Raw genomic sequence first — 24296 nt, 5'->3', positions numbered from 1 at the left:
TACCTACCCAAGTGCTTATTAAATGATACTATTGTACCTGCCTCACCCACTTCCTCTGGCAGCTCGTTCCATATACTCACCACCCTCTGCATGGGGGAAAAAGTTGCCCCTCAGGTCCCTTTTAAATCTTTCTCCGCTCACCCTAAAGTTTTGGACTCCCCTACCCTGGGAAAGAGACTGTTACCGTCCACCTTATCAATGCTTCTCGTATTTAGACATTTCTATGAGGTCTCCCCTCATTCTCCTACGTTCCAAGGAATAAAGACCTAGCCTGGCAAACCTCTCCCTATAACTCAGACACAGTTATCAGTTAATGAAGAATTGATTGTCAGACACTTTTGTTGGTAAAGTTACTCCAGTCCCCAACACCCCGATTCTTGCCCCTCCTCCATCTAGTCCATCTGCCCATCACCCACACACTCCTCCTACTAGTTCTTCCCCCCTCCCCCCCGTTCCCATCTGCCCTCCCCACCTCCCTCCCTTGATTCCATGCTCCACCTTCCTCTCCTATCAGATACCACCATCTGCAGCCCTCTGTCACCTCCTCCTGTCACCTCCCAGCTTCTGTTACTAGCTCCAATCTCCCCCCCCCCCCCCCTCCATCTGCCTATCAGCCCCCTCACCTGGATCCACCTATCACTTGCCAGCTTTTCCTCCACCCATTTATACTGGCTATCTCCCCTCCACTCTTTTAGACCAACTTTACTCTGTACTGTTATTGTTTTTACCTGTACTACCTCAATGCACTCTGTACGAACTCAATGTAACTGCACTGTGTAATGAATTGACCTGTACGATCGCTATGTAAGACAAGTTTTTCACTGTACCTCGGTACAAGTGACAATAATAAACCAATACCAGGTGAAGGGTCTCGATCCAAAACATCGACTGTCCATTTCCCCCCACGGATGCTGCCTGACCGCTGAGTTCCTCCAGCATCTTGTGTGTTGCTCCAGATTTCAGCATCTGCAGTCTCTTGTGTCTCCATGTTGGTGAAGTTAAATTTTCAATTGACTGAGGATCACCATTTGATGTGGTTTGACTTGAGAATTGTAAATGCAAATCAGAGGGTTAGAAGTGTTTTCTTTTTGACAATGCATAACAAATGAGATGTGCAATGCAACTTCTTGGTTTCTTGGTTGGTAGGCGTTAATGGATCTTTAAGTCAAGTCGAGTTTATTGTCACATGTACAAACCCATGTGTGCACAGGTGTAATGAAAAACTTACTTGCAGCAGCATCACAGGCACATAGCATCAGATAAGCAGCATTCACAAGAAAAACATACATTAAACATAAATTATACCCAGTTTTTACAAGGAAAAACACAATTGGAACAAAAAAAAGCAAAGCATTTCAATGCAAAATGATCAAAGTGCTCATAGTGTTGCTAAACTGTAGTGATTAGGGTGTGCTGGTTGGTTCAACAACTGAATGGTTGAAGGGAAGTAGGTGTTCTTGAACCTGGTGGTGTGGGACTTCAGGCTTCTGTACCTCCTCGATCTTTTCCTTGTTGGTAAGATGTTATGAGTGGTGTCCCACAGGCCTGGACGTCTTTACAACGCATGTAAATAATTTGGATGAAAGCACTGAAGGTATGGTTGCTAAATTTCTTGGTGACCTCAAAGCCAGGTGGGAATGTAAGTTGTGAAGAGGGTTTAAGGAGGAAGATTCTCTGCAGAACATTCGTGCAACCTTTGGATTCTGCTGATCTTTACATAGTGCTAGCTCTGCCCTGGCAGTTTATGATGTAGGAACCAATTAATTAAAGTAGTCCTGTGAAATTTATAACATGTCCTTGGACTGGAATAAAAGAATATGCTCTGTGGAATAAAAATATAGATAGTATGAGCAGGAGTAGATCATTGAACCTGTTTTACCAGTCAATGCCATCATCGCTGTTTCTCTATCTCAATACCATATTTCTGCTCTGTCCCCATATCCTTGATGCCTTTGTATGTGGAAATCTATCCATCTCCTTGAGTAGTTCAGCAGCTTGACCTCCCCAAGCCTTCTGTGATAGAAAATGTTATAGGTTCTCCATGCCTTGGTGAAGCAGTCTCAACTGCATTCTAAATGTTATGTCTGTACCCTGAAAACTATGGCCCCGCATTGTAGACACCTCCAACCAAGGGAAGCATCCTTCCTGCGTCCAGCCTGTTGGGCCCTGCAGAATTTTGTATGTTTCGATGAGATCCCCTCATTCTAAACTTTACAGACCTAGTTGACCCAAGCTCTCCTTGTGAGACAGTCCCCCCTCCCAGGGGTCAATCTGGTGAGACCTCACTGCACTCCTTTGATGATAAATATGTCCTTTCTTTGGTGTGGAGACCCAGACTGCACACAGTCGTCCAGTTGTTATACTCCTTGTAGCAAGATCTTTTTCCTTTGTACTCAAATCCTCTTGCAGTTAGGCCAACATGCCATTTGCTTTCTTAATTGTTGGCTGCACCTCCGTGTTTGCTCTCAGGTACTCATGTACAAGGGCAGCCAGGTCACCTTGTTCATCAACATTTACCAATCTGCCAGCATTTAAATAATACTCTGCCTCTTTGTTTCTCCTATCACATTTATCCATGTTATTCAGCATTTCCCATGTATGTGCATGCTTGTAGTTGTAGATTCATACAGCACAGAAACAGGCCCTTCAGCCCAACTTGTCCGTGCCGACCAAGGTGCCTACCTGAACTAGTCTGATTTGCCTGCATTTGATCCATATCCCTCTAAACTTTTCCCATCCCTGTACCTGTCTAAATGTCTTCTAAAAGTAATTGTACCTGCCTCTACAGCTTCCTCTGGCAGCTCGTTCCATATACCCACCACTCTCTGTACAAAAAAAGTTGCCCCTTGGGTCCCTTTAAATCTTTCCCCTTGCACCTTAAACCTACGCCCTCTAGTTTTAGACTCCCCTATCCTTTGGGCGGGGGTGGGGGGAGGAGACTGTGACCATTCACTGTATCATGCCCCTCATGATCTTATAAACCTCTCTAAGGTCACCCCTCAGCATCCCTCGCTCCAGGGGAAAATGACCCAGTCTGTCCAGCCTCTCCTTATAACTCAACCCCTCCAGTCCTGGTAACATCCTTGTGAATCTTTTCTGCACCCTTTCAGCTTTAATGACAACCTTCCCATAGCTGGTGATCAGAACTGCACACAATACATGCTGTGTTCTTTCCAACAACTTGTACAGTTGCAGTGTCACGTCACAACTCCTGTACTCCATGCCCAGACCGATGAAGGCAAGCATGTCAAACACCACCTTCATCACCCTGTTGACCTGCATCGCCACTTTCAGAGAACTATGTACCTGTACCCCTAGGTCTCTCTGTTCTACAACACTCTCCAGGACCCTACCATTTACTGTGCAGGTCCTGCCCTGACTTAACTTGCCAAAATGTAACACTTAGCACTTGTCGGAGTTAAATTCCATCTGCCGTTCTTAATCTAGCTGCATCCTCCTCACAGTCCCACCTGGATTAATGTCATTGGCAAATGTAGAAATATTATGTAGTGTTCCTTCGTCCAAATCATTGATACATGTTGTGAATAGTGGGGTCCAAGTACTGACCCCTATGGTAAATTGGTTTATTATTGTTACATGTACAGAGGTACAGTGAAAAACTTTTGATTTGCATGCCATCCAGACAGATTATTTCATCACTTCAATACATTGAGATAGTACAATTGAAAAGGAATAACAGAATACAGATTATAGTGTTACAGAGAAATTGCAGTGCAGGCAGACAATAAGGTGCAAGGCCATGATGAGGTAGATTGTGAGGTCAAGAGTCCGTTTTATCATGTTAGGGGACTATTCAATAGTCTTATAACAGCGGGATAGAAGCTGTCCTTGAGCCTGGTGGAACGTGCTTTCAGGCTTTTGTATCTTCTGCCTTATGGGAGGGGGGAGAAGAGAGAATGTCTGGGGTGGGTGGGGTCTTTGATTATGTTGGCTGCTTTACCGAGGCAGCGCAAAGTGTAGAGAGTCCGTGGAGGAGAGGCTGGTTTCCGTGATGTGCTGAGCTGTGTCCACAGTTTCTTGGTGTCCCGGGCAGAGCAGTTGCCGTACCAAGCCGTGATACATCCAGATAGGATGCTTTCTGTGGTGCGTCGATAAAAATTGGTACTTCACTAGTTACCACTTGAAGCCTGAGAAAGTCTCATTTATTCCAACTGGTTCCTATCTATCAACCAATTTTCAATCCCTGCAAATATATTGCTCATGTTCCATGTGCTTTAATTATGCACACATATCACTTATGGAGGTCTTTATCAAAGTCTTCTGATGATCCAAATACAGACATGCATTGATTCTTCCTTATCTATTCTGCCAGTTACATCCTCAATAAAAATACCAGTCAGTTTATTAAAACATGATTATTCCTTTCATAGATCCATGTTGACTTTGTCTAATCCCCTTGACGGTTTTGAAGTGTCCTGTTCTCACTTCTTGATAAGATACTCTGGTATTTTCCCTTCTATTGATGCTAGGGTAACCAGTCTCTGGTTTCCTGTAATCCCTCTCGCCCTCTCCCCAAAATTGTATGTAATTTATGTTTTTCTTGTGAATGCTGCTTATCTGATGCTGTGTGCCTGTGATGCTGCTGCAAGTAAGTTCTTCATTGCACCTGTGCATATGACAATAATTCGATTTTGACTTTCTTGCCCTCCTTTGTGAAATAGTGGGTTTACATTCGTCCCCCTCTAATCTGCAGAGCTGTTCCATAATCTGTAGAATTTGGAAGATACTGACCACTGTATCCACTATTTCCATACCTACTCTTATTTTCATTTCAGAGTACTATCAGTCCCTGAAGATTTATTTGCTTTCTCGGATACTTAATTAAGAAGGCACATGGTGTATTGTCCTTCATCAATTGGTGGAATTGAATTTAGGAGCCGAGAGGTAATGTTTCAGCTATATAGGACCCTGGTCAGACTCCACTTGGAGTACTGTGCTCAGTTCTGGTCGCCTCACTACAGGAAGGATGTGGAAGCCATAGAGAGGGTGTAGAGGAGATTTACAAAGATGTTGCCTGGATTGGGGAGCATGCCTTATGAAAGCGGTTGAGGGAACTCGGCCTTTTTCTGCTTGGAGCGACGGAGGATGAGGGGGGACCGGATAGAGGTGTATAAGATGATGAGAGGCATTGATCGGGTAGATAGTCAGAGGCTTTTTTCCAGGGCTGAAGTGATTGCCACAAGAGGACACAGGTTTAAGGTGCTGGGGAGTAGGTACAAAGACGATGTCAGGGGAAGTTTTTACTCAGAGTGGTGAGTGCGTGGAATGGGCTGCCGGCAACGGTGGTGGAGGCGGATATGATAGGGTCTTTAAAGAGACTGTTGGATAGGTACATGGAGCTGAGAAAAATAGAGGGCTCTGGGTAAGCCTAGTAATTTCTAAGGTAAGGACATGTTTGGCACAGTTTTGTGGGCCAAAGGGCCTGAATTGTGCCGTAGGTTTTCTATATTTCTATTAATTTCCTTTAATTCTCTTTTCTCATTAGAACCTTGCTTTCATAGAATTTCTGGGATGTTATCTATGGTCCCATAAAGACCAGTAAAGGATTGTAGTAAATGAGTGCTTGTTGGTCGACGGACTGGTGGACTGAGGTCCATTTCCGTGTTATATGACTCTGTGAAGCAAGGCTTTAGCAGAGAGGGACCTTGACGGCATAAATGGCTTGAATAAAATGGGGCGCATAAACTGAGAGAATGAAGGAACAGAGCGATTTGGCGTCTGGGAATGGTAGTCAGATGGATGTGTAGTTACGGTAGGTGCTTCTGAGAGAGAGCTGCTGCCAGTAAGCCAACTTTAGCTATGATCTAGCTATGCATAAATTGTCTGTCACATTTTCCATGTGATAACTCTGATTTGTACTTAAATGTGATTCATTGTTTATGAAGCACTTTGAGCTCCCTCGGCAGCACACGAGCTTCTATGTAAATGTTCCAATTGACATGAGTATATTTTGGGGAATGTGCCAGTTATCATCAGACTTTTTCTTTTTTAAAGCAAGCAAGTCTAACCAAAAAAAAATCAGCCCCGGCGACGATGCATTTCATGCCTTGTGATTCATTTGGAGGAAAATTCCATGTGTGACATTTTCAGTGAAGTAACTTATGAAATTGATTCAGTGTTTGCAAATAGTTCAGCAACTACTTAGCTGGTTAGAAACCGTAAGTGACCCACAGAAGTGCAGTGTACTTTAAAATTGTCAGATTACTGGTGAATAATTCCAAGATACTTTCACAGTGCTGTATGTGTGAGATGCTGAGGGCATTGGAAATAACAAGGCATTGTGCCAATCTGAGGTTTAAACTTCGCTGAGACACAAGAGACTGCAGATGCTGGAATCTGGAGCAACACACAATCTGCTGGAGGAACTCAGTGGGACAGGCAGCATCTGTGGAAGGAAAGAGATGGTTAACTTTGTTGACAAGTGTTTACAAAGTCAAAGTTGATTTTATTGTCATATTCTCAAGTCCATGTGTGCACAGGTGCACTGAAAAACTTGCTTGCAGCAGCATCACAGGCACATAGCACATGTGGGCTCATCTGTGTGGAGCAAGAAACAATCTGCTGGAGGAACTCAGTGGGTCGAGCAGCCTCTGAGTGTGGGGGGGGGGGGGAAGGAGTGGTCGACATCTGGGGTCGAAACCCTGCATCAGGACCAAGGATGGAGAGGGGGAGTAGCCAATGTAAAAGAGGAGAGGGGGAGGGGTGAGACGAGGGCCAGAGGTGACTGGTGGACTGAGGGGTTGGTGGGGGGTTGCTGGAGTTGGATGATGGGCAAATGGAGCCAGGTAGGGGAGGCGGAGAGGTGGAGTTGGGAGACGAGGCAGGTGGATGATGGACTGAGGCGGACAGGAAAAAACGAGGCAGATGGAGTCAGGAAGGGAGAGGGTGTAAGTGGAGACAGGCTGGAGGGTGATGAGCTGGAACAGGAGGCTGCCAGTGCTGGAATCTGATCAATAAGGAAGGTGATAATGGGAGCCATTAGGGGAGAGGTGAAGGGCAGAATGAACCAGGACCAGATGAGGGAGGTGGTGGGGGGGGGGGGGGGGAAATGTGTGGGTAGTAGGTGTTTGGTATCAGGAGGGAGGGCAAAAATGGGTGTGATGGGGGAGCTGGAGAGGGCGATGGGAAAGGGGGCAAGGATAGGGTGAGCAGAGGAGGATCAGAAGATTGGGGGGAGGGGGAATCGAAACTGAGGGTTACCTGAAATTTGAACATTTTCCTTCATGCCGTACAGCCATTCTCCTTGTGTGCTCCTGTGTCATTTTCTCACTGCTCCTTGCGACCTAGGCTGCCCAGTAGGGTTCCGACCATGTGTGTTGGGTTTGGGTTGGGACTGGAAACGGATACAAGTGCTCCAGGCTGGGCGGACTCAAGTTTGGCACCGAGGACTCTCTCGCTCTGAGGCAGTGGGTTCGAGGGCGAGTGTATCCAGCTGGGAAAAGATCCTGCTTGAGGGGGCAGAGAGATCAGACGGGATGCAGCTCTGTCTCAAGAGGCTAGAGAAGTAATGAGTTTGACTGGAAGGGAAGAGAAGAAAGGTGCTATAGGGTTTTGCAAGGGGCTGTTTCTGCAGAGGTAGCCCATGCCTACTCTACCTTCTGCAGGGTAGACTGAGCATGGGATACTTGTGCAGAATGGGGGACACGAGATTCTGCAGATGCTGGAATCTGGAGCAAAATACTGGAGGAACTCAGCAGGTCAGGCAGCATCCACGGAGGGAAATAAACAGTCGACGTTTCAGGTCGAGACCCTTCATCAGGGCTGGAAAGGAAGAGGGCAGAAGCCAGAATAAGAAGGTGGGGGGAGGAGCACAGGCTGGCGGGTGATGAGGGGAGGAGGGATGAAAGGGAGTGATGTGAGAAGCTGGGAGGTGGAAGAGGCAAAGGGCTGAAGAGGAAGGAATCTGGTAGGAGAGACATGGAATAAAGGGAGGGAGGTGGGGAACCAGAGGGAGGTGATGGGCAAGTCATGAAGGCTGCTGTCCACTCCTACCGGATTCCTCCTCCTTCAGCCCTTTGCCTCTTTCACCTATCACCTCTCAGCTTCTCACATCATTCCCTTTGATTTCCCCCTTCCCCCTCTCACCTGGACTTACCTACCACCTGCCTGCGTGTGCTCCACCCCGACCTCCTTATTCCGGCTTCTGCCCTCTTCCTTTCCAGTCCTGATGTAGGGTCTTGACCCAAACCATTGACTGTTTATTTCCCTCTATAGAAGCTGCCTGACCTGCTGAGTTCCTCCAGCATCTTGTGTGTATTATGCCGAATGGGATTTTGGGAATGTCATGGGGTCTGCAGGACAAATTGTGGATCCTCTGCCTGGTACCTCAGATTAGCTGTGCTTGGGTGGAGTTTTTATTATCTGGGCAGATTGCTGAGTAGATTCATTCAAGTAATGAAGACCGTTTGCATTAGATCCAAGTGATCCAACCCGACTGTCTCCCTGTTGCAACATTCCCATGGTCTCTCGGTTCTCTCTTGTTGCCTGACATCAGATGTGGAACTAGGAACCTCGCTAGTCTTTCCAGTTTACTCAGCTACTGTCTGTCTGAGTGGCCTGAGCTGTGGGAAGTGGTTGAGTCAGAGCTCTGGTGGGAAACAAGTCACTCAGGAATCGAGGCTTGGGGAGAAACGGACAAAGTAGGAAGTGAGCAGGGAAGTTGGAGTTTTCATTTCACCAGAAAGCTAATAAATTGTGCAATAAGTTACAGCAAAAGCCATTGGATTGGACAGTGTAAAAATACTTGAAAGGATTTGAGACAATGTAGAAATGCGGGTTGGTCATTTCACCCCTAGAACCTGTTTAATGGAATCATGGTTCCATGTGACCCAGGTCCATGTATCTGACTTTCCTCTACTAATATCTTGGTTAGCAAATATTTTTTATTTCATAAGGAAAGATGGGTGGGAAAGACTTGGATTCCTCTGACCCCATGCCAACTGTGAATCTCAACAATTTGATTTAAGGCTATTCATTTCAAACAATTAGACTTTGTGGCATTAAAGGGACAGGACAATTAACTGTAGTCTTCGCTCGGCAGAACAATGCTCTGTGTGTTGGATTGTATAGCGTTCTTCGGTTAGATAAGGCAGTGCTTCCTTTGACCTGCAGTGCACAGTGCAGTGGGAGGTCTCTAATTCAAGAAAAGTTTGTGTATAGACACTGCTGTTGTTTCAAGTGTGAGCTATGGTGGAAATTGAAGAAACCAGAAAGTCCTGATGCAGGGTTTCGACCAGAAACGTCAACAATTCCTTTCCTCCCACAGATGCTGCTCGACCTGCCAAGTTCTTCCAGCAGATTGTTTGTTGCTCCAGATTCCAGCATCTGCCGTCTCTTGCATCTCCAATTGTGGCTTGGAGACACAAGAGACTGCAGATGCTGGAATGTGGAGCAGAAAAAAACAGACTACTGGAGGAACTCAGCAGGACAGGCAACATTTGTGGAGGGAATGGGATAGCCAATGCTTTGGTCTAGATCTTGCATCAGGACCTGAAATGTTGACGATGCCTTTGCCTCCCCAGATGCTACGTGATCTATTGAGTTTCTCCAAAAGTTTGCTTTTTAAACCAGAAAGTTTATACAATATGGAGTAGAGGTTATGGATTCAACTGTCCTAAAATGCAGCTAAAATTCACCTCTTGCATGGCTCAGTATGAAGCTTTGTTCCATTGTACTGAAGTTTCTCTGTGTTACTGGTGCTACCTATTGCTTATGTTGACTATATGGGTGCAGGAGGTGGCTGTTCAACCCCTCGCTCCTGTTCTGCACTTCACTGAGTTCATGACTGATCTGTGCATAAACAAAAGTCATAGGAAGGACATCAGTAAGATTGAAAGAGTGCAGAGGAGATTTACTAGAATGTTGCTGGGTCTTCAGGAGTTGAGTTACAGGGAAAGATTGAACAGGTTAGGACTTCATTCCTTGGAGCGTAGAAGAATGAGGGGAGATTTGAAAGAGGTTTACAAAATTAGGAGGGGTATAGACATAGTAAATGTGAGTAGGCTCTTTCCACCTAGATTAGGAGAGATAAGTACGAGAGGACATGGCTTTAGGGTGAAAGGGGAAAAGTTTAAGGGGAACATTAGGGGAAACTTCTTCACTCAGGGAGTGGTGGGAGTGTGGAACGAGCTGCCATCTGACGTGGTAAATGCGGGCTCACTCTTAAGTTTTAAGAATAAATTGGATAGATACATGGATGGGAGAGGTCTGGAGGGTTATGGACTGGGTGCAGGTCAATGGGACTAGTGGAATAAAGTTTCGGCACAGACTAGAAGGGTCGAATGGCCTGTTTTCTGTGCTGTAGTGTTCTATGGTTCTATCAGTTTTGTATTTAAATTAACAATTAATTTGGGTGGTGAAGAAGGAATTTGGCACAGGTCTTCATCAGTAAGGACATTGAGTATAGAGGTTTGGATGTTACAGTTGTGAAGGACGTTGGTGAGGCCGCACTTGGAATATTGTGTTCAGTTTTGGTCGCCCTGCCGTAGGAAAGATGCTGTTAAGCTGGCAAGGGTAGAGAAAAGATTTATGAAGATGTAGCCAGCACTCAAGACTGAGTTATGGCGAGAGGTTGAGCAGGCCAGGGCTTTATTCATTGGAGCGTAGGAGACTGAGGGGGTGACCTTACAGAGGTGTATAAAATCATGAGGGCCATAGATAGGGTGAATGCACACAATCTTTTTCCCAGCGTTGGGGAATCAAGAACTAGGGCATAGGTTTAGGGTGAGAGGGGAGAGATTTAATAGGAACCCAAGAGGCAACTTTTCCATCCAGAAGGTGGTCAGTATATGGAATGAGCTGCCAGCGGAAGCAGTTGAAGCAGATACATTAACGGCATTTAAAACGTACTTGGACAGGAAAGGTTTAGAGGGATGTGGGTCAAACGTGGGCAAGTGGGGCTAGCTTAGGTGGGCATCCTGGTTGGCATGGACCAGTTGGGCCGAAGGGCCTCTTTCTGTGCTGTATGACTCTTATGAATTAACTTCAAACTGAGTTGCTGTTTATAGCAGGGAGTTCCAAATTTCAGTCACACTTTCTGTGTGGTGTTCTTTCCTAACTTCAGTCCTGAAGGACCTCTCCGTAATGTTTTTAGACTGTTGTGTTCTCCCCCTCACCTCCCTGAGTGACAGTTCCCAAATCATGACAGCTTTGGAAAAATCATATGCCTTGTTTACTGCTACTCCCTTTGTAAATCCCACGGATGTTGACCATCGGGCCCTGGAAATTTACCACTCTTTAGTGCTGTGGTTTTCTTCAGGATTTCTGTGATGTCTCCTCACTAAAGATGCCCAAGACCTGTGTTCCTACTGTGTTTGTTAATTGTATGCCCTTTTTTTTTGCAGGTGGAAAGCACCCCTTTGCTCCCTCTTGTGCTGTCTTACACTCAACGTGCTGTTCCTGGCGCTCAGTGAAGGTAATGATTACAATCTTACAACAGAAAACTAAATGTGAGGGTTACTGTCCTGGTGCAAGGGTGAGGTATGATTAGACTTTGAGTGGGCGATCAGTAGAAAGCTCAGAACAGACTCCAAAGTGAAAGCCTCTGCACCTTCTCTTGTGTTTGTGGTGGGACGTGCTCCATTCGAGTGCAAGGAGCAGGCAATATAGCCCCTAGTGGCTGACCTGCTCTTGATCCTGGCCCCATTTTTCTGCCTGCTGCCCAGAGCTCTTGACTTGCTTATAGACTTAAATTCTACCCGTTTCAGCCTTGAGAGTATTTGGTGATTCTGGGGTGAGAGTTCCCAGGGATTCCTTGAGAGAAAATTCTGCCTTGTCCCCTTCTGAAACAGACGCCCCTTTTCTGAAATAATGCCCCTTTGTTCTAGGTTTACCGCATGAGGAGGAGCATATTTTTGGCATCTATCTTGTCAAGCCCACTCAGATTCTTAAAGGATGTGGGAATTTTGAATTAAAATAGAAAGCACTGGAGACCCTTGGTGTGGGTCAGGCAGCATCTGTGGAGAATGAAGCAGTTAATGCTTCAGGCCAACAAACACTGTTTCATTCTGCACAAATACTGCCCGTCCTGCTGAGTATTTACAGCATTTTCTCGTGTTGAATTGAACATCGAGTCAAAGTCGAGTTTATTGTCATCTGCCTAAGTACTTGTATGCACAGGTGCAATGAAAAGCTTACTTGCAGCAGCATCACAGGCACATAGCATCAGATAAGCAGCATTCACAAGAAAAACATAAACATAAATGATACACAATTTTTACAAGAATGAACATGGAACAAAGGAAACAAAGTCCATTTTAGTGCAAAGTGATCAAAGTGGTCATAGTGTTGCTAAACTGTAGTGATTAGGGTTTTGCGAGTTGGTTCAAGAACCGAGTGGTTGAAGGGAAGTCGCTGTTCCTGAACCTGGTGGTGTGGGACTTCAGGCTTCTGTACCTCCTGCCTGATGGTAGCTCCCAAGGGATGTTACCTGCCTAGAGAGAAGATGAAATGCTGTTTGTTGAGCTGACGTTGGACTTTGTTGGAACAGTGTTGGAGTGCAAGGGCAGAGAGGTATGCAGGGGTTGGATATTTGAGGTGACAGCTGGAAACTCAGGGTCACTCTTGTGAACAGAACGGAGGTGCTGTGCAAAGTGGATCCAGGTCTGAGTTTAGTTTCTCCCACGTAGAGGAGACCATTTCATGAGCACTAAATTGGAAGAACAAGTGAATTGTTGCTTCACCAGGAAAGAATGTTTGGGTCCCTGGTTGGTGAGAAGGGGCGAGGTAAAAGGGCAGCTGTTGTACCTCCTGAGTTTCGTGAGAAGGGGAGTGGTTGTTGGTGGAAATGGAAGAGTGAATCAGGGAATCACGAAGAGGATAAGCCTTCGGAATGTTGGGAGAGGAGACTTGTCTGGTGGGGCTACCTTGTTGAAGGTGGAGGAAATCCTGGAGAATGGACATGGAGGCTGGAGGGGTGGAGGTGAGGTCAAGGAGAATCTTCTCCTCGCTATGGCAGCCGTGTGAGCAGAAGTATGGTAAATGGAGCAGATATGGTAGAGACCTGCCAAACACGGCGGAGGGAAAGCCACAGCTGAGGAAAAAGGAAGTCGTCTTGGAAGTACTGGTGTGAGAATTCTTGTCTAGAAACAATGTGACAGGGCTGGAGAAACTGGGAGAATGGAATGGAATGGAAGCAGTGGGAGGAGGGGTAGTTGTCAGTCTGTGGGCTTGTATTTGATGTGATGTTGGTTTTCTAACCTGTTCGCCGAGATGGAGGGAGAAGCACTTGGATAGGTACATGGAGGGGCGGAGCCTGGGGGGGATATGGGCTGAACGCAGGGAATTGGGACTAACTGGGTGGGCACCGTGGTCAGCATGGACTGGTTGGGCCGAAGGGCCTGTATCTGTGCTGTATTGCTCTATGGCTCATGAAAAGGGAGAGCCAAGGATGGACCCTGCGGAAAAATGAGGGTGAAAACTAGTGAGAGCAAAGGTGATGAAGCTTTCCATATAAGAGCAGAAAGCATCGCCAATGTGAGGGAAGGTGTGTGAGTGTGGGACCCACACTGCAGGTCCCAACAAGGACTGTTCCATGTAAATGCCATAAAGAGGTAGCTGGGACCACTGTGGGTTCCCAGAGCTACTACTGGGTGGAGAATTTTTCAGTGATGGAACTTCAAGTGAGAGGTGCTGGAGTATTGGCCCAATCTGCTCATCCTTTCCAAATCAGAATCCGGTTTATTATCTCTGACTTAGATGATGTGAAGTTTGTTGTTTGGCGGCAGCGGGACAGTGCAAAGACATAATTACTGTATATTACAAAAACAAATAGTGCAAAAATAAAAGAAATAACGAGGTTGGGTTCATGGACCGTTCCAGAAATCTGATGGCAGAGGGGAAGAAGCTGTTCCTGAATCGTTGAGTGTGGGTCTTCAGGCTCCTGCACCTCCTCCCCGATGGTAGTAATGTGAAGAGGGCATATCCCGGATGGTGACATTCCTTGTAATGTGACCCCTTCATGCCAGCAACGGACCTGTTGAATGTTGAACCCCATTACCTAGGTGCAGTTGTTACTCACTTGGATGTGACCTACCCTGTTGGTACTCCCGAGGAATTCTATGGCAGGAGCTTCCTTTGTCTAACATAGTCTGAAATGGGAGGTGTGTTCTGCTGTCTCGTGATACAGGCTGCTCCGTTTGTCACACAGTTGTGGAATGTACTCTGTGATCATTTGTTGGTCTTATTTTCTCCTCTGTAGCTGGCTGGTTCATCCTGCTCGCCATAGTTATCTCTACCCCTGCTGTACTCGGGTATCTGCAGGACTGCTGTCAGGAGCAACTCACCGAGCAGGCACTCGCACAGCGGAAAAGTCACAGTGTCCGAAGAGAGGACCTTCAGAAGGTTAAAATCACCAGGCAGGAAGCCCTGGTAGAAATTAAAACTTTGTAAGTTTATCTCTTGGTGAGAAGTTGTAATTTATGTGGAATCCTTCACACATTTGAGATGTTCCAAGGAACTTTATAGCTGATGAAGTACTTCACTAAAGTGGCTCTCTGGTTTGAACACAGCAAGTTCCCTTAAAAATTAATAATGGTCAGAGTATTGAAGTATGTGTTAGTCTGGGAAAACGGGGGGTAATTCCCATTCTTGGAAATAGTGGTGTGAAAATCAATAAACTGCAGATGCTGGAAATTCGAAACAAATCTGGAAAATGCTGGGAAGTACTCGGGAGGTCAGGCAGCGTCTGTAGAAAGAGAAATGGGGTTAATATTTCAGGTTGAAGAACTGGAAAGATTTCTAACAAATGGTCTTCAACCTGAAATGTTAGCCCCATTTCTCTTTCTGCAGATGCTGCCTGACCTGTGGCGTGTCTCCGGCATGTTCTGTTTTTATTCCATGAGACTTTTAACCTCCACGTGGGAGAGCAAATGGAGCCTTAGTTTAATCTCTCATCAAAAGGCAACCCTTCTCGTGGATGTGGTACTTGGGAACGTAATCAGCCTGGGGTACTTGGCCAGTTCTCCATGAAGGAGGCTTGAACCTGTGAAATGAGGAAGGGCAGGTGATTCTGCCATCAGAAACATGCCTTTGTTGTCCAATTAGTTATTGCTCTGCGCTTCAGATAGTTTTTAGAACATAGGAATCTTGTTCCACTGTTTAAAAACTTATCATATTTTGTGACCCCTTAGCTCCCTCTGCTGCCCCTTCCAGGTACTGCTGTGAGAGGCAGTAAATGGAGTAAAATGCGTCCCAATCCCACTGCGTCTAAGTTTTGCTCCATGATACAGCATCTGCAGTCTCTTGTGTCCCCAGTTCCCACTCTGGTGTTAATGCAGGTGTTTTTTTGTGTGTTCCCTCTCAGCTTAATTCATCTGGACGACTTGCTGAACAAGACTTGTGTCAGTTGTGAGGCTGCGTACCGTGTCCTGTACTGGGAGGATCACACTCTCTCAGTCCTGTAAGTGAGCGGGTGGTCTGGGTGAGCTGGTGAGGGGAGAGTGGGTGAAGAGGGTGAACTTGCTGTGAATTTCCCAGCCTTGACCAAGATGGTGATTTAAACTAGAATTGATAATTGAACTTAGAATAGTACAGCATTGGACAGGTATTCAGCCCATGATGTTGTGCTGATCTTCATGCCAGTTTATACTAAATATCCTCCTCCTGTGTATCATCCACATCCCTCCATTCCCTTCATATTCATGTGTCTGTCTAAAACTTCACCAAACTACCTGCTTCCACTGCTACCCCGTAACCCATTCCAAGCACCTACCACTCTCTGCGTTTTTTTAAAAAATACTTGCCCCTCACGTCACCTTTAACCTTTCCCCCTCAAACCTTAAAAGCATATCCTCTGGTGTTTGACATTTCTACTCTGGGAAAGATTCTAACTGTCTATCCTATGTAGGGATATTTAAGAGACTCTTAGATAGGCACATGAATGATAGAAAAATGGAGGGCTTATGTGGGAGGGAAGGGTTAGATAGATCTTAGAGTAGGATAAAATGTCGGCACAACATCGTGGGCCGAAGGGCCTGTACTGTGCTGTAATGTTCTATGTTCTATCTCTGCCTCTCATATTCTTAAAAAACCTCTATCAGGTATCTCCTCAGCCTCTGTGCTGTAGGGAGAACAACCCAAGTTTGTCCACCCTCACAGCTCATACCCTTTAATCCAGGCAGCATCCTGGTAAATCTCTTCTGCACCCGCTCCACAGTCCTTCTAAATTATATCCAATAGATAAAGGTTCGTCTACATTATATCCCATCTCCAGGAATGTGTTATATCCCCGAGATTTCCTGATCCTCTCCCACTCCATCCGTGCTCTTGGTACTGGTAGACTTGACGATTGAACGCCCTTCTGGCCAGTGGTCCTCATCTCCTACCCTCCCACAAACTTCAGCTCATCCAAAACTTTGCAGTGGATGTCCTAACTCCCACCACCACCTTGTGCTCTGACCCACACTGGTTCCAGGACTTTCACTGTCGTAGTGTCCTTAAAGAGTAAAAACAGCATGGGAACAGGCCCTTTGGCCCAACTGGTCCATGCTGACCAAGGTGGCCACCCAGCTAGTGCACTTGCCCAGGTTTTGCCTCTATTTCTCTCAACCTTTCCTGTCCATATACTTATCTAAATGTCTTTATTGTAGCCACCTCAACCACTTCCTCTGGCAGCTCATTTCATAAACGCACCACCCTCTGTGTGAAGAAGTTGCCTCTCTGGTTCCTATTAAATCTTTCACCACTCAGCTTAAACCCACGCCCTCTAGTTTTTAGTTCCCTTTCCTTGGTGGGGGGGATAGACTGTGTACATTCACCCTATCTGTGCCCCTCGTGGTTTTATACACCCATCTCCAGGAATCTTGATTACAAAGTTGGGAGTTATCAAATTAATCCCCCTGTCTTCACCTTTCCCTCTCCCTCCAAATCTGAGGTGACTCCAATGCCATCCCACTGCCCATTCCCAAATTTAGGCACTCCTCAGACTTTAGGCTCTAGAATACCCTCCGTAAAGCTCTCTACCTCCCTCTGCTTAAAAACTGACCAGACTTTTTCTGGTCTGCTTTGATATCTCTTAGTGGCTTGATGTCTGCTTTTGCTCAAGAACAGTCCCGTGCCTCTCTACCCCTCTCCTTTTAAACTGCTCTTCAAAACTTACCTTAAGTGACCAAAAACCTGTTACTTGTTCCAGTTACTACTTATGTGACTGTGCCAGATTTATGTTTGATCCTGCTGTGCTGATCCTTGAGACAGCAGAGTTAAGTAGAGTGGTTACCTAGTGGCTCCAGCATTCTCTACTGCTAACCAGAACATCAGGGTCTGTAGCAGCTAAATTACAAAGCAAACATTCAAACATCTAGAATTTGAATCTTGAACTTCAACTTAAACCATTCCAGGTGCTATCTGTGTGGAGTTTGCATGTTCTCCCTGTAACAGTGTGGGTTTCCCCCGGGAGCTCCGGTTTCCTCCCACATCCCAAGTATGTGTGGGTTGGTGGGTTAATTGGTTACTGTAAATTGCCCCTCGTCTGTAGTGAGTGCTAGAATCTGGGGGGAGTTGATGGGAATGTGTTGAGGATAGAATGGCATTTGTGTGGGAATAGTGCAAATGGACACTTCATGCTTGGCGTGGACTCGGTGGGCTAAAGGGGCTCTTCTGTGCTGTTTGACTCATGACAGAGACCCATGGGCTGATGCAGGGGTTCGACCTGAAATGGCGACAATTCCTTTCCTCCCACAGATGCTGCTCGACCCGCTGAGTTCCTCCAGCAGATTGCTTGTTGCTCCAGATTCCAGCACCTGTGGTCTCTTGTGTCCCCATGGGCTGAGGTTGACTGCCTTGCGTTGGTCAGTTGGATAGGGGTCCTGTTGAGTTCTGGTGCTGGACCAACTCAGAAATCTCAAGTTGTTTCTCTCATTTTCTGTCTTAGGTTTTATGGGACCTTGTTGGGAATACTTTCCGTCTTGTACCTGCTCCCACTCTGCTGGGTCCTGGCTCTGTTGAACAGTGTGATATTTCTGGGAAATGCTGACTTTTACCAGGGTAAGTGTGTGGGAATGTGGAGGTCATTTAATATGTGAGCTGATTTCAGGGGAGTGAAAGACATTGTTTAGTGTGTGGCATCCGTGTGATAAGAGTGGTGTGGTGGCATTCTGTCAGTGTTGTTGCCTCTGTGCTCCAGTATCCAGTTCGATCCTGTCTCTGGATCAGCAGCCTGGGCCTCAGTGTCATAGAGTCATGCAGCACGGAAACAGGCTCAGCTGATCCATGCGGACCAGGAAACCCATCCAAGCTAGTCCTATTTTCCCACGTGTTGTCCATATCCCTCTAAACCTTTCCTATCCGTGTACCTGTCCAACTACTACACGGATAGCAGTGCTTGTCTCATGATTTAATGACCGTTCTGGTTAGTGATATGGAGCAACAAAGGAAGAAGGGTCCAGACCTGAAACGTTGTCCGCCTGCTTTTCTCCACGGATGCTGCCTGGTCTGCTGAGTTCCTCCGGCATCACAGGTGCCCATTCAGAACAGAGATGCGGAGAAATTTCTTTAGCCAGAGAGTGGTAAATCTGTGGAATGTGTTGCCACGGGTGGCTGTGGAGGCAAAGTCATTGGGTGTATTTAAGGCAGAGATTGATAGGTATCTGAGTAGCCAGGGCATCAAAGGTTATGATGCGAAGGCGGGGGAGTGGGGCTAAATGGGAGAATGGATCAGCTCATGTGGAACAGACTCAATGGGCTGAATGGCTGACTTCTGTTCCTTTGTCTTATGGTCTTTTTCATCATAGTGATACAGAGCACTCTCTAAAACGTTGTGACTCAGTATTTGCCATCGTTACTTTTAGACTGAGCTATTCTGATCCCTTCCAATTCTCTGAATCCAACCTCTGCTGCCTATGTCCTAATTCGCAGTGTCCTGTGACCTATTATCCCCAGGCTCACTGGCGTGTTGCTTCTCTGCCCAGTAATGTTTGATTTTACCATGCTCCTCCTTTTCACATCTTCTGTGGGCTTATCCCCCTCTTCCCCTGTAATCTTCTTCTTTCCTTACAATCCTTTGAGATAGTCACTCTTTCGATTTTAACCCCTTGCACATCCCCCAATCCCTCCACTCCATTCACTCAGCAACCTGAGCTCTGGACCTTCGTGCCTGAACATCTCCTCCTCTGAAGATACCCCTTAAAACCCAACTCTGTCCAGGATTTTACTCGTCTCTAGGTTTCTCCATGTGGTGTGCTGTCCAAATTAATGAAAATTACATTGATGAAGTATTTGGGGAAGGTTTGTTATGTTAAAGATGCTGTACAAGTGAAAATTGTGGTGCTCGTCCCCATCACACACAAGCCTGCTCCCCTTTCACTAAGATAGTTCCCTGTCCATGTTCCTGCCTGATCCCCATACCCTCTGATTCTCTGACATTCAGAATTCCAAAGTTTCCCAATTATCTGTGAGAAGAAATATCTCCTCATCCCAGTCCCAAGTTGGCTGACCTTGACCTAATGCCGTAGCTCATTGTGAACTTGAAGCATTCACGATATCAACCCCTCTCAGTCTACCAGGTATTGATGAGATTGTCTCTAAACTTAAGTGAGTGCAGGCCAATCTTCCTCAACCTCTTCTCATAGACATCCAGGAATCTATCAAGTGAACCTTCAGGAGGCTAAGGAATATTGGCACATTCCCGATGATCCTCACCAATTTTTATTGATGCACCATAGAAATTATCCGATTATGGATGCATCACAGCTTGGTATGGCAACTGCTCTGCCCGAGACGGCACGAAACTGTAGAGAGTTGCGAACACAGCCCAGTGCATCATGGAAACCAACCTCCCCTCCATGGACCCTGTCTACTCTTCCCACTGCCTCGGGAAAGCAGCCGACGTACTCAAAGACCCCACCCACCCGGTCATTCTCTCTCCTCCTCCCCACCCCCATCAGGCTGAAGATACAAAAGCCTGAAAATACGTATCACTAGACTCAAGGACAGGTTCTGTCCTTCTGTTATAAGACTCTTGAATGTACCTCTTGTATGCTAAAGGATGAAGTCTTGATCTCTCAATCTACTTTGTTGTGGCCCTTGCACTTTATTTGTCTACCGGCACTGCACTTTCTCTGTAACTGTAACACTATATTCTGCATTCTGTTTTGTTTTCCTTTTGTACTACCTAGATGTACTTGTGCATGGAATGAGCTGCCTGGGCGGCATGCAAACACAGCTTTTCACTGCATCTCGGTACATGTGACGATAATAAACCAATTATCATTTATCAACTTGTATTGCTATCACACCTTGCTCTGGGTATGGAGACCAAAATAGCAGAAAGTGAGGCCACATCAAAGCTCTTTATAATCTCAAGTGCACCTCAGTACTTTTGTACTGACTCTTTGCAAGAAAGGGCTGCAATCTGACTTCCTGATAACTTGGGGTACTTGCAGGTTTAATTTCTGTGCCTCTCTGAAGCAACACATCCATTTCCCTCCGCAACAATATTACACGGCTCTGGCTATTTTAAAATATATAGCTTTCCTATTTTTCGACAGTAAGTGACAGTTGTGTAACTGGATTGTGACAGTCTGAAGATCCCTTGATCCTGATGCCTTAAAATCAGCAGATAAAGTAAACTTTTAATGTTAGTGGACGTTATTTTCAGTTGCAGTTCTGTTTTATGGCTGATGGCGGCAGCACTGGGCCGTAACAAATCACGTTTATCTGCAGAATAGCATGGACACTGGAAATCAGAAGTAAAAAAAATGCAGCAGGCTCTGGGAACAGCCAGAAAATGAAACCTTTTAAGTTGTAAAGCGAGTGGGGGGAGGGTGCAGAGAACACGAAGGAGGAGAGCAATAAGAGAATGAGTGCCTTGTGGAGGTGGTTTGGTTGAGAGCGGGGTGAAGGTTGGTGAATAACATGGGTGTGTCTGAGGGAGGAGGAAATGGATTGAGTCGGAAATACCAGAAGAGGTGAGGGTAGAAATATGAGGAATAGTTGATTGTTTGAAACTACTGCATTCAGTAAGTTCCAAGGCTGTAATACAGAACGGTATGGCACAGGAACAGCCCCTCTGGCCCACACTGTCAGTGCCGACCATAATGCCAATTTAACTGCACATCTGCCCGCACGTGGTCCATACCCCTGCTGTTCATGTACCTGTCTAAATGCCTCGTAAACACCGCTGTCATATCTGCTTCCACCATGATCCCTGGCAGTGTGCTCCAGGCACCCGCCACTCTCTGTGTACGTATATTTAAAAAAAGTGTCCATGTTCTTTTGATGCCATTCATTACAATACTGTGGAGGGGTGGTTACCATACCAAGTGATTTTTGGAGCAACATACAAAATGCCTGGGAACTCAGCAGGTCAGGCAGCATCTATGGAGGGAAACGGACAGTCAACATTTCAAGGTTGAGACCCTTCATGATGTCCTGATGAAAGGTCTTGACCGGAAACGTCGACTGTTCATTTCCCTCCATAGCGGGTCGGGCAGCATCTATGGAGGGAAACGGACAGTCGACATCTCCGGTCGAGACCCTTCATCAGGACATCATGAAGGGTCTCAACCTTGAAACATCGACTGTCTGTTTCCCTCCACAGATGCTGCCTGACCTGCTGAGTTCCAACAGCAAATTGTGTGTTGCTCCAGATCTCCAGCATCTGCAGAATCTCTTGTTTCAAGTGATCTTTGCGTATTTTCCAATTTGTGGACAAAATCGACTTATGGAAAGACAGAACCTGTTCATAACCCAGGGACTTCCTGTACTGCACTAAAGCAAAATGTTGCATGAAATCTGGAACTCTCTTCCCTTACCAATATGCACCACCAAAGCACCCTGATAGTGGGTTGAAACTCTAACAGCTTTCAGCTGGCCAAAGGGAATTAATGTTATGGACCCAGGGCTGAGGAATCGGAGCAGACACAAGCACAGTGAAGAGCGGACAGGGTTGCTGCAGGGAGCCGTGACGGTGGAGGCTTTGGCTGCGGTTTCTGCAGAATCTCTACATGTGGAATGTTCACCCGGGGCTCTTCGCTGATGCCGGCACATTGTTGGGATTCTCACCTCTTGCAGGAAAGGTGATGCTGACCTGAAGCCTCAGATATACTGCTGTCTCGGCAAATGCTGCCTGGCCTGACAGATCCTCCAGTGCTGCACTGGGTTGCAAGGACGCACGCACTGCACAGCGCATTTGATGGGACAGCACGGAGAGGAGGAAGATGGTGGCGTGCACAGAGTGGCTGGTGTGAGCAGCATGCTGCTGGGACACTGGGCTGCCAGAGGCATTGCCCTTCCTGCAAGAGATGAGAATACTAACAATGTGTCGGCATCAGCGAAGAGCCCCGGGTGAACATTCCACATGTAGAGATTCTGCAGAAACCGCAGCCAAAACCTCCACCGTCACGGCTCCCTGCAGCTACCCTGTCCGCTCTTCACAGTGCTTGTCTGCTCTGATTCCTCAGCCCTGGTTCCATAACATTAATTCCCTTTGGCCAGCTGAAAGCTGTTAGAGTTTCAACCCACTATCAGGATGCTTTGGTGGTGGGACAGTGGTGGCGCGCATTGGTAAGGGAAAGGAATTCTAGATTTCACTACCTTTTGAGTGAAGAGGCACCTTCTCTGACAACTCCCATGTCCAGCAAGGCACCGATCGTGAAGTTATTCCCTCAGGCCCTTTGGCCCAACCCATCCATGCTAACCTGAGCTAGTCCCATTTGCCTGCATTTGGCTCATATCCCTCTAAAGCTTTCCTATCCACGTATCTGTCCAAATTTCTCTTAACTGTTGTAATTGTACCCACCTCAACCACTTCCTCTGGCAGCTTGTTCCATATACCCACCACCCTCTGAATGGAAAAACCTGCTTCTCAAGCCCCATTTAAATCTTTCCCCTCTTGCCTTAAACCCATGCCCTCTAGTTCTCTTAACCTGGGAGAAAGACTGTGAGCATTTACCTTATCTCTGCCCCTCATGGTTTTATAACCTTTATAAGGTCACCCCATCAGCTTCCTTTGCTTCAGTGAAAGTCCCAGCCTGTCCAGTCTCTCCTTATAACTCAAGCCCTCCAGTCCCAGTGGCATCCTTGTGAAGCTTGTCTGAACTCCTCCAGCTTCATTACATCCTTCCTGTAGTATGGTGACCAGAACTGAACACAATATTCCAGGTGCAGTCAACAAAACAAAAGAGCTGGTCATTGACTTCAGGAAAGGGGACGGTGCACATGCACCTGTCTACATCAATGGTGCTGAGGTTGAGAGGGTTGACAGCATCAAGTTCCTGGGAGTGAACATCACCAACAGCCTGTCCTGGACAAACCACGCAGATGCCACGGCCAAGAGAGCTCACCAGTGCCTCTACTTCCTCAGGAGGCTAAAGAAATTTGGTTTGTCCCCTTTGACTCTCACCAACTTTTACTGATGCACCATAGAAAGTATCCTATCTGGATGTATCACGGCTTGGTACGGCAACTGCTCTGCCCAAGACCGCAAGAAGCTGCAGAGAGTTGTGGACACAGCCCAGCGCATTACGGAAACCAGCCTCCCCTCCTTGGACTCTGTCTTTACCTCTTGTTGCCTTGGTGAGCAGCCAGCATAATCAAAGACCCCAACCACCCGGGACATTCTCTCTTCTCTCCTCTTCCACCGGGTAGAAGGTACAGGAGCCTGAGGGCACGTACCACCAGACTTAAGGACAGCTTCTACCCCACTGTGATAAGACTATTGAACAGTTCTTTTATTACAATGAGATGGACTATGACCTATGACCTCATGATCTACCTTGCTGTGACCTTACACCTTATTGTACTACACTTTCTCTGTAGCTGTGACACTTTACTCTGTACTGTTATTGTTTTTACCTGTACTACATCAATGCACTCTGTACTAACTCAACGTAACTGCACTGTGTAATGAATTAACCTGTACGAATGGTTTGTAAGACAAGTTTTTCACTGTACCTTGGTACAAGTGACAATAATAATCCAATACCAGTCTCATTCTAGTCGTATCAACTGGTGTTAATCATTGAGCCTAACATCAAGCCACTGGTTCTATGGAGCATACAGAAGGAAGGGTTTTGGGAGGGTATTCCAAAACTTGGGGCCCTGACAAAACTCAAAGGATTCGCGTCTTGATCTTTTCAAGAGGAGCGTTACATTTTAATTTCTGGTGTGGGTTTAGCTTGGCTGGGATGAGTTGAAATTATTTGAGATTGACGTTTTCTGTTTGCATTGAGAATGGTTTGCTGGATTGCAGACTTAATCTGAGCTAAATTGCACATGAATTTTTATTTTTGGTCTGAGGGTTCCAGGTGTGTTTGCTGAGGTCCCTGAGAGCGCTGCTGCCA

General features: G+C 46.4%; 1 protein-coding gene across 1 annotated transcript in view; it reads left to right on the top strand.

The window, feature by feature from the left end:
• Positions 1-24296, top strand: part of zfyve27 (zinc finger, FYVE domain containing 27) — a 156636-nt gene that overhangs the window by 5200 nt on the left and 127140 nt on the right. The window contains 4 exon segments of the mRNA XM_052027582.1: positions 11364-11434; positions 14219-14405; positions 15323-15418; positions 17888-18000. Of these exon segments, the coding sequence (XP_051883542.1) occupies positions 11364-11434; positions 14219-14405; positions 15323-15418; positions 17888-18000 (467 nt within the window).

Source organism: Pristis pectinata, chromosome 12 (genome assembly GCF_009764475.1).
Source record: "Pristis pectinata isolate sPriPec2 chromosome 12, sPriPec2.1.pri, whole genome shotgun sequence".
Classification (NCBI taxonomy): Eukaryota; Metazoa; Chordata; class Chondrichthyes; order Rhinopristiformes; family Pristidae; genus Pristis; species Pristis pectinata.
Note: the sequence above shows the minus strand (reverse complement) of the source record. Positions and strands in the feature narration are given on the sequence as shown.